Source organism: Leucoraja erinacea, chromosome 17 (assembly GCF_028641065.1).
Source record: "Leucoraja erinacea ecotype New England chromosome 17, Leri_hhj_1, whole genome shotgun sequence".
Taxonomy (NCBI): domain Eukaryota; kingdom Metazoa; phylum Chordata; class Chondrichthyes; order Rajiformes; family Rajidae; genus Leucoraja; species Leucoraja erinaceus.
Window position 1 is genome coordinate 11818685 of NC_073393.1, and position 14286 is coordinate 11832970.

Here is a 14286-nt window from a genome sequence, read left to right on the forward strand (position 1 = left end):
TTCTTGTTTGTAGACTGTTCAACAGATTTTGGGTCCGTTTGTTCCCATTATTCTGTTTTTCCATGAAAATGTATAGAAAATAAGAGGGGGTAGGGCCAGAAAAGTTTTCCAACTTCTTCTCACCCCTTTTGAACATGAACGATATTATTTGTATTATTTGAGTTACTTATTTGTTTGTTTTCCTTTGTGTTTTATTTTCTTTTTTTATTGCTTACAAGTTTATTTGTGTTTGTATTTTTTAACATGTCCAATAAATAAATTAATAAAGTAAGTAAGTAAAAGTAAGTAAGTAATGCCCTGAGACCATTACACGAAAATAAATGGAAACAGATGTAGGCAATTCAGCCTCTTGAGCCAATCCCACAATGTTGGTTTATGTGGCTCTATTTTCTTCTCACTCTTCATTTCCCTATCATTGTCATTTTTGATTTGCCACATTTTCCATTATAAATGTGCCTCATTTGGCACAATGTGCCCAGAAGTCACATAGTAAGCGTATTCAGTTTCGATAAATTGAAGTTGGTTAATTGAACGTCATACTTTAATAAAACATTGGTGAACTGTCCTATGGACAGAAGTGAAAGGGGAGAAATACCTTTGCTCTTGCCTTGTTTTCCCAAGAGTGGTAAGAAATCAGAACAACATGCACTCACCAAAGACCAACCTTAATATAGACAGTAAAGCATTGCAGTACAAAGGAATCTAGTAGATTAAATGCAAAAAGTTAGCATACAGTACAGCATGTACTCAGGATGGTTAATGGATTGTTGGCCTTTCTTGTAGAGTATGGAGTATAAATGTAGGAACATTTTAATGCAAATTTACAGAAACCTGGTGAAACTGCACCTGTAGTACAGTGTACTGCACACCTGTGGTCGAACTATGGAAAGACAAGTTTGCAGAGACTAAAGGTGGCATATAACCAGGGCCGGCCTTAGGGGGTGCGGGGCCCAATTGGGAACAATTTTGGTGAACCCCAGATTCCCAGCCAAGGTGTGTCAGCCCAGTTATTTAGTATATATTATGAAATTGTACACGAGGTGCTATGGATTATACACTGTGTGAATCTCTCCTGCTCCCTCCTGTTTGCCTGTCAGTAGCTCCGCTGGCTTCCAACCTTTACCGTAGCAGCTAATTATGTGATTGGACACAGTTATACACGTTGTAGGACATTGATCATTCTTTTAATCTGGATTTTTAATTCATGTATTGCGGTTTTTTTTTAATATATAATTTATGATGCTTTTATAAGTGATATACTAAGATTTTATATGTACTTTATGATATTTTTTAATATGCATTTTAATGTAACGTTGCCCTTGTCTGGACCTCGAATCCGCAATAAAGTTTATTATTATTATTATTATTATTATACAGCTGTGGTCTCTATTTTTAAAGAAGAATGTGTTTGGATCAAAGTAGGGGCGGCTTGGTTGCAGGGGTAGAGTTGCTGCTTTACAGTGCTTGCAGCGCCAGACACCCAGGTATGCATAGTATTAGAACATGATGTTGCCCACTATAGATAAAGATGAATATATATTTCTTCTCTGATGAGATTGAGACTCCTCACAGTTCTCAAGATGTTTAGCAAGAGACTAGGAAAGGTTGTCAAGGTTAAGACCAAATTAGCCATGACCTTGTGGAACAGTTTGAGGGGCAGACAGTTCACTTCTGCTCCTGTTCCCATGTTCTTGTAATTTAGTTCAAATCCAGACTGGACTGGACTGAAGTCTTTCCGAGTAAATGACTCCCTTTCAGCTAGAGCTGCAGTTGTAATTACAGCCACAGCAGTGGTTGAAAACATGTGTATGTGCAAATGTGGTCACGTTTCATTCACCCTTTTCGTGTTGACTTTTCTCCTTAACAATGTGATAATCTTCAGCGGTGTCGCTCACAATGAGCCACATGGTAGAGGTTGGGGAGGGCGAGGACACACAGTGAATTCAATGGGCAAACAAAGTGCTGGAGTGGTTGCAGATTAGAGCAGCATCTGTGGAGGGAATCGATAGCCACGTTTCAGATCGGGCCTTTGCTTCAGTACTGGAAACATTCCGGTTCCCACTCTTCCCTCCAAGATGATGCCTATATTTCTCCTCTGATGAGCTTTGAGACTCCTCACAGTTCTCAAGATGTTTAGCGAGAGACTAGGAAAGGTTGTCAAGGTTAAGACCGAATTAGCCATGACCTTGTGGAACAGTTTGAGGGGCAGACAGTTTACTTCTGCTCTTGTTCCCATGTTCTTGTAATTTAGTTCAAATCCAGACTGGACTGGACTGAAGTCTTTCCGAGTAAATGACTCCCTTTCAGCTAGAGCTGCAGTTGTAATTACAGCCACAGCAGTGGTTGAAAACATGTGTATGTGCAAATGTGGTCACGTTTCATTCACCCTTTTCGTGTTGACTTTTCTCCTTAACAATGTGATAATCTTCAGCGGTGTCGCTCACAATGAGCCACATGGTAGAGGTTGGGGAGGGCGAGGACACACAGTGAATTCAATGGGCGAAACACAAAGTGCTGGAGTAACTCAGCAGATTAGGCAGCATCTGTGGAGGGAATCGATAGGCAACGTTTCAGATCGGGCCTTTCTTCAGACTGGAAACATTCCGGGTCAGGACTCTTCCCTCCACTGATGATGCCTCTGAATTACTCCAGCATTTTGTGCTTTGATCAGAATGCCAGTATCTGCAGTTCCTTGCTTCTCCAAATTAAACGGGTAGTCAGGCTGAATTAGGTCATGGACATTTAAGCAAATCGGAAGACTACAAGTACAACCATTCCGCAATTTACAAATGCGACGCATTCCTGGAAAATGTTCTATTAGGTGCACTTCATAAATTAAGCAAACAGGGTGAAAAGCCTCGTGGCAGTCTGCTGCAGTGTAATCTTATCGATATGTACATCAGGACATGAAGAGCCGAAGGAGCCAATCATCTAATAGGTAAAACTGAAGTCAAACACTTGTAAATCAAGGAATGCCAATAAAAAAATAAAATCTGAAACATGTTTATGCAAGATTTTTTAATAGGTTTAATATTGTGGAAAAGCAAAATAACATGCTGGGGTAACTTCATTGAACATTAAAGGCAGAATATCAGGTTTACGCACGAGTAACAATTACCAATGGTAATCTGGGCTTGATCACAAATAGTGTAGAAAAGTCAAGAGGTATGGATAAGCCAAATGGAAAGTTTAAATTGCTGCCAGATGCACACTGTTCCTTTACAGAACATGATGTGAATTGACTTTGATGCAATATGTTATGTGATTTTTTACAAATTACAGTATATTTTATTTGTGCTTCACAGATGAATGCTATGGTAAACATATTCAATAATTGGAAAGCTAAGGGTAAGGTGAATCAAATGGACAATTTCTAGTCCGAGGAGGCAGGTACACGAGATTCAAGGACAGGGGAGTTGGTGTAAGTGTGTATTTTAAATATGGCAACAGTGTTGTTGGTGACCAGTGTCTACTTCATTGGTGTAAGTATGTACTCTAAATATAGCATACAGTATTGTTGGTGACCAGGTCTAGTTCAGGGAGACTGATGAATATAGTTAGCGGGCGTTCCCCTAAAACATGATCTAGATCTAGACCTGCATCACAACTCCATGCTGTGGTATCGCAGAGACCTCAACAAGGCTAGTTGTACAACGCCCTGGTCCAGAATAGAAATGATTAAGAAGAGACCATTGACAATGTAACTCAGTTACTCCAACACTTTGTCTATTTTATTGTAAACCAACATCTGCAGTTCCTTACATTTCCATTGAAAATGTGGCAGTCCAAGGTTAAATAGAACCATTATTTCACACTGAAGGTAGAAAGCACACTGACTGACTGACTGACTGACTGTGATTTAAAAGGCGTGTATCATTGCCATAATCTTTGCATGTTTTTAAATAAGTAAATTTGTTTTTGAATTTTGAATTGTTACATTACCTGAAATAACTGTTTCAAAGAGAAAAGTGATCTTCTTAAATCAGGGCCTTTCGAGTTGTACAGCTTTTCTGGAAAGTAAATTGTAAATGAAAAGTTATCATAAATAGCTCTGAGATCACGAACCTTAATTAAAATCATAAATTCAAAACAAATTTAAAAAATGTAACTCCTGCAAAAGGTATTGATCCAAGTATTGTATTTCGTCAAGATTGCAATAGAAACTATAATCAGCACTGGTGATTGGATAATGATGTGCTTTTATAATTTGTATAATCCCAAAGAAACATCATGGTGCTCATATCAGAATCATCCTGCTCTGTTTCATGAATTGGCCTCACCGTTACTGCGGACATTGCAGGTTGTACTCTGTGAAAGGAGAGTTGCTGATCTCATCGATCAGTGGCAAAGGATCCATTGAAGAAGCAATATTTTCAATGAGGCAAGAGTGTTCCATAGTTGTTTAGTTTAGTTTAGATACAGTGCGGAAACAGGCCCTTCAGCCCACCGAGTCTGCTCCGACCAGCGATCCCCGCACACTAACACGATCCTTCACACACTAGGGACAATTTACAATTATACCAAGCCAATTAACCTACAAACCTGTACGTCACTGGAGTGTGGGATGAAACCGGAGATCGCAGAATAAACCTAAGCAGGTCGCGGGGAGAACATACAAATACTGTACAGCCAAGCATCCTTAGTCAGGATCAAACCCGGGTATCTTGCACTGTAAAGCAGCAACTCTCCCACTGTGCTGCCCTAGTCTCTGCCAGGGATGCATGTGATGCGGAGGAGGATGCTCATAAGTGATGCAATATTACTTCAAACAATATCTACTGAAATCAGAATACAGCAACTGTAAAAACAAAATGGAACTAATCACTGTGCAAAAATCAAGAGCTCTGTATTGAAAGGTCACTACTGTACAGCGATGGAGTCCAAGAACAAAATTAATTCATGATGCGTTCGGGGAAATTATCTGGCACTTTATGCATGAAGCAAAGAAGGTCATCAGCGCGCAGAACTCTATACCTTCTGCATTTCTTTTGAAATGTTGTCAACAAATGACGACTGAATCTGGGTCACAGAAATCACAAATTCTCTTTGTGCCTGAAGTTTTTCACCGACACTTCGTTAAATCAAGCAAAAAGGATCATTAAAATTGGGGTATTTTAACTATATTGATGGATCCTCAGAAAGGCTGCAAGCAAATTGGTGCTGTTTCCACTTTTTACTTTTGATGAAGTGGCCTGACATGTGGAGTTGCGTTTCTCTCCACAGAGGCGGCTCTAACTGGTGAAAATATGTTCTGTTAAATTATTATTTGGTTTTGGACAATTTAAAACAAATTCCCATTAATTGCAACCTAGACTTCAACTTTTCATGTAGAAACAAGGAACCGAAGATGCTGGTTTACCACGGAAAGACTTGCCGGAGTAACTCAGCAGGTCAGGTAGCATCGCTGGAGAACATTGTTGGATGATGTTTCAGTTCGGGACCCTTCTTCAACTTTGCATGTTCTCCATCCAGCCCCATTCTCTGTTTACACTCTCAAGTACATTCATTTAACCTCATAACCTTGCACAACAAAATGTGGAGGAATAATCTAGAGGTAACTGGCCTTTCTCTGCACATGTCTAAATGATAAGGATTCTGCCTCTCTCCACACAAACTCATCTCATCACCTTCCCCTCCACCGCAATCATTCTGAATATGTAAGATAGGTTCAAGAGAACCCGATTCATGGTTAATGAAACATAGGGAGTTCTACCTGAGAAGAGGCCTTGTAATCCCAAGTGGTAGTCATTGATTATTTACTAAGAATTGTAGGAGCTTGGAATTGTGATAGCTGGATCTGCAAGGGGGAACAAATTAAGACCAAAGCTCAAAATCCACCTGTGGAGTGAAACAGATGCCAATAGGGTTACAACCCAAAACGTCAACTTTTTCTTTGCCTCTACAGAGTTCCTACAGCAGTTTGCTTTTCTTTTGCTATATTGAGAGACATTGCCTTCTGCAGCAGGTTGTACAAAATGACACCATATTATGTGTCCCAAAACACAAAGACTATTGTAAGGCATTGTAAATTAATACGCATTAAGTATTCAATAAAACTGTCTGCTGAAATGTTTGTGAGGAAAAACATCAGCAATAAAATGTAATTTTAGATGTTGAGAATAGCAGAGACTCAAACTCGGGAAGAAGAAACAAAACATCCATTGAGCTCACTGTGTAGACTTTATAAAAAGTGAAAAGGTTTTAAAAAAACTGCAGAAATTGGAAATCTGAAAAAAAACCCACAGAAACATGAAGCAGATCAGGTCTGGCAGCAACCGGTGGGGGAGGGTAGACGAGGGGGGTGATCTGACTCCCGAGGTTTTCGACCTGAAACTTGAATTCTGCTTCTCAGATGCTGCCTGACATACAGAGCGCTTCGAAATTATGTTTTCTTGATCAAGAACTTCAAACACCAAAGGCTGAAGGAAGGAGAGGTATGAACAGTCCTCGAGGCAATTTTATGTAAATGCTTGCATCAAGACACCAACAATGACTGTGGTTGTGGTACGGGTGTAGGTCACTCTTACAGATGGAGGCAAATAGAATCAACAGGGAGCAAAGGAGCAACAAAGGGGATCATGTGTCCGTTCAAAGCAGATCAGTGCCCTAATCAAGTGAGAGCAATCTAGAAATTCTTTGAAATGATTTTTTGTTGCGTGATTTTTCCCACAAAACTATCCAGTTACTGCTGAATAACAGGTTGTTCGCCAAAGGAACATTTTATTATACCAGCGGAACACAATTTTATATACACACCTCAGTTGTATTTCTAATCCGGATCGCTCCACTAAACTAAAACAATCCTATTGCAAAATCAAACTGTAACAAATGACCTCACATTTGCTTGCATTATCACTGAAGAATTTTGGACCATCAGTGTGAATGACCAATCTTCAGAGGCATGAATGATTCTGGCACAACCACCGCAGGTTTGTTGAATTGAAATTTTAAGAGGTTTAGCATCACATAAACTGGTCCCTGCAGGTTATATTTTAAATACACAGCAGTTACAGAGGGTGAAATTCCCGGATTGACTTCTCGATTTCCTGGTAGGTTTTGCCTGTGACATGAAAAACCATTGAAGAAGTACACTATCTCAGCACCCACAACCATGGCTGGGTCACCTGCTGCAACACAGAGTGAATAATTTCTTGCTGGCTTTAAATATATAGCAATGCATGTCCTTATAAGGTAAATTCACCAAACTAAACCATTGCAACATTAGTATGGATCGCACATCAAAAAAGCAAGCACATTCCTGCACATGCTGCCAGGCATAATCTTTCTATCTGGATAATTTATAATATAAAGAACTTATTAATTATAATGTCAGTGCCTCCTTGGCACAAACTGGCATTTTATTTTAACATGGCTGTTTAAACTGAGATCCACAAGGGTCATTTTACCATGACTTCTCCATGGTAGCCAATAGCCAATAGACAATAGGTGCAGGAGTAGGCCATTCGGCCTTTCGAGCCTGCACCGCCATTCAATGTGATCATGGTTGATCATCCCTAATCCGTAGCCTGTTCCTGCCTTCTCCCAATTTCCCCTGACTCTTGGCTATTTTTAAGAGCCCTATCTAGCTCTCTCTTGAAAGCATCCAGAGAACCTGCCTCCATCGCCCTCTGAGGCAGAGAATTCCACACTCACCACTCTCTGTGAGAAAAAGTGTTTCCTTGTCTTCGTTCTAAATAGCTTATTCCAAACAACAAATCCTTTAGACTACATGCTTTATGGCACAGTCCTGTTTGTGGTAAGCCATTCCCCTCTCAGAAAACTGCTGTTCCATTCATACTAGACCCTCAACTCGCCGACAATAACCTCAACCTGTATTTATGCAGCATCTTATCCGAAAATCCTACTGAGTGCACACAAGGCATTAAATCAGGTGCCCAAAGACTCATATAAAGAATGGGTCATGACCCGAAACGTCACCTATTCCTTTTCTCCAGAGATGCCGTCTGACCCATTGAGATACACCATCTTTTTGTGTCCATCTTCGGACAAAGACAAAGACTGGATTCTGTTTTTGACTACAGGTTGAAGTGCTGAACATGCTCACCAAAACACAAGAGCTCCAACAAGTATCATTTATTCTCAGTAACTCCTCCTGACCAGGTCTGGAAGTTTTTACAGTGTTACAACTCAGATAATTATCCATCACTGGTCCTTGAGCAACAAGCTTCTTCTTGCGTATGGCGTGCACAGCCTCAAGTTGTAGGACAACTTGTTCCATTCGATCTTATTTGTTTGTGCACGCCAGGTTGATTGCATTCGTCGAAACAGGGCGGACCACGTGAAGGTTGCAATCTCCCACCCCTGAGCAACAATTACCTTTTATAACCAAAATTGCACGTCCCACTCCTTTATCATGAAAGGATATGGCGAGACATTTTTCTGTAGGAACAATTAGAAATTCACAGGTCACTTCAGATCTTCTCACTCTCTGGATCTTTTCACTGGTGCGAGTGTGGCTGATGTCTCTTTAGTATCTATACTGGATGATAACTGATTCACTGTAACCTCTGTAGGAAGGAACTGCAGATGCTGATTTAAACCGAGGAAAGACACAAAATGCTGGAGTAACTAACAGGTCCATCTCTCCAGAGATGCTGCCTATCCCTCTGAGTTACTCCAGCATTTGTGTCGATCACTGTAATCTCTCTTGGGTTCTCTGGCACGAGTTTAGTTTAGGTTAGAAATACAGCATAGAATCAAGCCCATTGGCACATTGAGTCCACGGCAACCATCGATGACAGTTTCCCATTTCTCATCTGCAATTTACCCGTAGGAATTAGTTTGTTGTGAAGTTCCCAAACTTACTCTCTCACTCCTACAGTCTGAGCCTTAAATATTTGTGACAATGTAGTATTTAGATTCTACATTCTAAATGTTAAAACATTTAACTATACACAGAAGCGCCAGCAAAGATAATTCTTTATTTCCATGGTTCCATAATTCTGGAGGCTTCAACAAATGGTTTTGTATCCCAGAGAGAGCTCGATGACTTAGTACTATACATAAAGAGGCATTTTAAGACCAAAACTCCTCAAACTGCAGATTCTGTTCAGCATCCTAAAAGGAGAAGCAAAAGGTAGAAAAACTGACAGCTGAGGATGGTGCTATTTACGCCTAAATGTCCTGATAGCTGAATGTGGAGATTTATTATTGTCATGTGTACCAAGGTACAGTGTTGCCCAGACTCTCCAAACAAATCAGACATGCCATACAATCGGTTCTTAATATAAATAAATGATCTTGATTTGTAAAAACTTCTGACATTTTACACTTTCATAAAACACACCAAAATATATAACAATAAAGAATACAATTGTTAATTATTCCCTCAAAACCCATCAACTCCAAGTGAAGGCAGTAAGAAATCATTTCTGAATTGACCTGACTGGATTGGAAAGAGTTACCAGAGTACTAAATTTGTGAAAGGTTAAGCAGCATTAAACATTGAATCCTGTAAAAGTTATAAACTGTCTTTATAAAAGTCTCCCACAGGAAAAGCTGGGACTTTGGCAAATATGCAGCATTTTCCACTCTGTGCCATACCTTCAGACATCAGATCAAGCCAAACAAAACAGCTTCTCCATTTGTTTACATGGCCATTATACTGAAACAATTCAACGCGCAGTCTCACACTCTCCTCTGTTCAAGATTTTTTTTTTTCAGGCACAATTTTTGTGGAGGAAACCAATTTTTCAGGCACAATTTTGACAATAACTTGCTCTGTGTTTTTGAAAGATAAGACTTCTAAATAAACCAATTTCCCAACTGTCTGATGGTTCCATCTTTGCTGTGAACGGTTAATTATTATTCCCTGAAGGCTTGGGCACTCTTCCTAGAAACCTCAACATTTTCAAATCCCTGACATTTCTAATTAGAGACCGTCCCAGCACAGCGAATGGTTTACAGGCATCCATAGGACGATTTTGTCCATAGGTCAGAAAATACGCAAAAATAACTCGATGTGGCAACTATAATTGCACAGTATTGTTAAGATTGGCACCAACAGCGAATGAGATTGATCAGAAAAAACAAGTATTAATGGTGGAGAGAGAGTGAGGGGAAACTAGTGCTGTCGATGGTAAGAACAAACGTGTGGACGCATGTCAGTCTGGTCTTTAATAATATTATGGGAGCTCGTTCATGTGTATGGCCGTCCAAAAGTTGTGTATTAATAACTCAAGGACAGTCTGTACACACATTTGATTTTCACGATGAAAATGTCAAGCAACCATTTTTAGATGCTAAACTTCAAATTCATAATAGCCACAGAAACACCTGACAACAGGATCGATTACTGAGCCAAATAATCAGACAAAGAAAGAGAATAAATATGTTTAAATATTATTTGCCTGGTTGCAAAATGTCATGTCATATTCTAATGAAGCCCACCAGAGCTGTTAAACTTTACATTCTTGGCACCAAAGAGGCAGTGCAAGTCAATGCTCTTAACGAGGTGAACATTAAAATTAGGATTGAATTACCAACCGAAGAGGCATTGACTTAAGTGGGTCAGGTAGGGCCAGGTGCTTTGTTGGGAGGCTGGGTCAGGACGACTGGGACCTTTGCAGGGTTTGGGGGCACTATTAGAGATTCAAGGGCATTATAATCCCCATCCCACCCCATCATAACCATAAAGAGCCTGCGAATAAAATCTACACGGGTTTAACTGGCTCTTCCAAATTTAAATCCCTGCCCTCGCTTCTTATTAAAGATCAAAGTTCAGTTGACCAGGTTTCATGGATCAAATTAGCTCCTCGCGTGCCATCTTTTCTTGTGATTCTAATGTGAGATCTGCCTGTAGCAATAAATTTGCCCTCATCATTCCAACATGACCAAGTTGCAAATTACTCTGACGCCACGCTATTCAATGTCTCGCCTCCTAATGTCAAGCTCATGGTCAACAAGTTTAAAACAGACCTTGGAACGTCAATTCGATGTACTTCCAGTAAATCAACTTGGGTTGAGGACTAATCCCACATAGAACGATGAACTTGGATCAGTTTCAAAGTTGACTCACTGAAATTAAATGCCCAGTTATTTTGGAGACCAAAATAAAAAAAATTGGCAGTACATCGTCATTCCAGATAGGAAACTAAAACTTGCAGCACATGGCAACTCCCAGTGGGATGAAATTTTGAATCATTGCAGTATAGGAAACAGAGCCTCATCAAGGAAAATACAGCCTCTTGTTGAAGACATAAATAAATATTAACATACAAAATATTTATAGAGGCCAGGCTTAGAACGCTATTCCCATAACTCCAAGGACGCTGACGCCAGAATATAAAATGAGAAAAGGGAACAATAATTTTTTTAGCAACTTATAGCAACTGGGGACACCGAACAAGCACACTTGGACCCAAGCTAATGGACTGCTGAAACAACTGAACTTGTTCAGTCGTGTTGCTTAAGGAATGAAATCTGCCATTCTTAAATAAAAACAGAAAGTGTTGAAATAACCAGGCAGAACGGGTATCATTTGTGGAAAGAGAAGCAGAGTTAATGTTTCAGATCAAAGATGTTTTGTCAGAACTCTAACTCAAATTGCCTTTATTCATGGTTTTTGTTCAGTTCTCTTCTCTCTAACCCCCCCCCCCCCCCCCCCCCCCCCCATTAACTATCGATCAGATGGCTGCTACAACATCCTCCCAGCAATGATGGTTCACCCAATCAAATGGAAACAGGCCCTTTGGTCCAATTTTCCCATGCCAACCAACATGTTAGATAGAGCGCTAGGGGCTAATGGAGTCAAGGGATATGGGGAGACGGGTTATTGATAGGGGACGAACTGCTATGATCACAATGAATGGTGGGTGCTGGCTCGAAGGGCCGAATGGCCTCCTCCTGCACCAATTATGTATGTTTCTATGTCCATTCTACACTCGTCCCACCTGCCTGTGTTTGGCCCATATCCCTTTAAACCTGGCCAATCCATGCATCTATCTAAACGTTTCTTAAACATTGTAATAACCCCACCACTCTTTGTGTGAAAAAGTTACCCCTCGAGTTCTAATTCAATCTTTCCCCCCCCTCACTTTAAACCTTTGTCCTCTGATTCTCAATTCCCCAACTCTGGCAAGAGTTCCTCTCTGGGCAGATATTCCTCTTGTCCCTGTATTCCTAGTTTTCACCCTCTTGACAACCTTGTGTAGGAAGGAACTGCAGATGCTGGTTGAAACCGAAGATAGACACAAATTTCTGGAGTAACTTGAAGAAGGGTCTTGACCTTAAACGTCACCCATTCCTTCTCTGCAGAGATGCTGCCTATCCCGCTGAGTAACTCCAGCATTTTTTGTCTATCTTTCTTTCCCAGTTCTAGTTGTTCCTGCATTCTCAGTTTTTATTTCAGATTTTCTGCATCTTCAGATCTTTGATGTTCAATCTGTCCTTTTAGTTTAGAGATCCAGCACAAAAACATGCCCTTCAACCCACCGATTAGATGATTTGGTTGCCTGATAACAGCTGGGAAGTCCCTGAATCTTGTTGTGTACGTAATACCCACCAGGAGAGGCTGGTAGTGCCTGACCTGCTGAGTATTCTCTGCATTTTCTGTTTTAAATCAGAGCTCCGGCTACAAGAGTTCCAATCCCACCAAGGTAATTTGGGAGTTTGAACATTAGTTTAAATGAAATAGATTTTTCCAAGCAAAAGGTTTGCATCATAAAAATATATTTCAAGATGTTGGATTATTGTATAATTCCAACTAATTCATTAATGATCTTTAAGAAAGAAACCTGGCATTCTTAACTCCAGTTCTAGATCAGTTGGCTGTTAATCAGTCTCCGAGGGAACGCTCCATAAAAACGCTCTTGCCAAGAATGGCCCTGTTCCAAGCGGCTCTTTGTAAACGTATGTCCATACAAATCATATTAGTGTTACTTAATCACCAGGGCATTGCTGATAAAGCCAATGCAGTAACTGAGGTTTTAGTAGCCAAGGTTTCTGGGGAAAGCTCATGTCAAATGTCCTGTGCACTGTAAACTCAGTAATGTGCAGGGTAATTTCAACCACTTGCGTAATTTTAGCCACCATGGAATGTTGAACAAGTCACGAAGGATCCCAAATTTTTTCCTGTTCGGTTTTTCCTAATTGTAACTTTTAATGAGAGATAAGCTGTTCTTAATTTCCCCCTGTGTGGCTCCTTGTTTTCTGGAACAGCCAGGTAACTAATTGAGAGAAAGAAAAAAAAACTTTCAGCAACGCCAGCGTGCAAACTCAAACAAATTTGCATGCGACCTGAAGCTGTATGAGATCAACTAGACAGAGCTAGCACTAACCACAAGCATCTGCCAAAGGGTCGATGCAGAAAGTGCAACTCATGAACTGATTGATGACACTTAAGTCCACTGAAACTCTGAAAAGTAAATAAATCCATTAACATTTGAAAGTGGAATTGTTAAATAGAATTATACAAAATCTTTTCACAATTTAGAATTAGCCAAAGAGGAATCTGCAACTAAAACATAAATGGAAGTGGTGAGGGAGTCAAGTGATGTTATCCTTTTGCATTACAACAGATCCGCTATGATGACCAGAGATAAAGAGATCAGCCTCTAGAGTAAGCCTCTGTTTTCAGTTGAGACTTAAAAGGCCATTTAAGCATATCCACAGGAAGGAACTGAAGCCAATGGCGGCATTCACTCATTCATCTGTCATTTGTATTTGGAGATGAAAACCACACTTGTAGCAACTCAGTCTATTTCATACTGGCAAGGCATTACAAATTAATTACAATTAGCAACTTATTTCAAGTTAACAGTAGGTTAGTTGCCCGAGGAATAGTTAAACTGGACATTCCACAATGTAACTTGAATGTTTATGAAAATAATATACTACAACCAACTATTTCTAAGTTGACGCTTTGATTTGTTCAATAATGATTACACTGATGGAAAAACAATGATCACAACTCGGTACACTGCTATACAATTCCTCCATAGTACAATCTTTCAGAACTTTCAATCATGATTAAGATAGCTGGAGTTGCAGGCATTGAGGAAGGCTGCCAAAGTATACAGCGGGATATAGATCACTTTCCGAAATGTGCAGTGACAAGGCAGGTGGAATTTAATTCAAGCAAGTGTGAGGTGATGCACTTTATGAGGTCGACTATTAGGAAAAAATACATAATTAATAGCAAAATCGGTGACCTCATTGATGTCCAGATATATGTCAAGATGCAAGGCAATAGCTCCCAGAAAATGGCAACACAAACCGATTGCAAAGTAAAGAAAGTATATAGTATGTTTGCCATCAATCTGTCGG

General features: G+C 40.0%; 1 protein-coding gene across 7 annotated transcripts in view; it reads right to left on the bottom strand.

Annotated features, from left to right (window-relative positions):
* Positions 1–14286, bottom strand: part of fhod1 (formin homology 2 domain containing 1) — a 217972-nt gene that overhangs the window by 109969 nt on the left and 93717 nt on the right. For all 7 annotated transcript variants that reach the window (XM_055648529.1, XM_055648527.1, XM_055648528.1 and 4 more), the window contains exon 4: positions 3943–4010. In XM_055648529.1, the coding sequence (XP_055504504.1) occupies positions 3943–4010 (68 nt within the window). The remainder of the gene's footprint in view (positions 1–3942; positions 4011–14286) is intronic.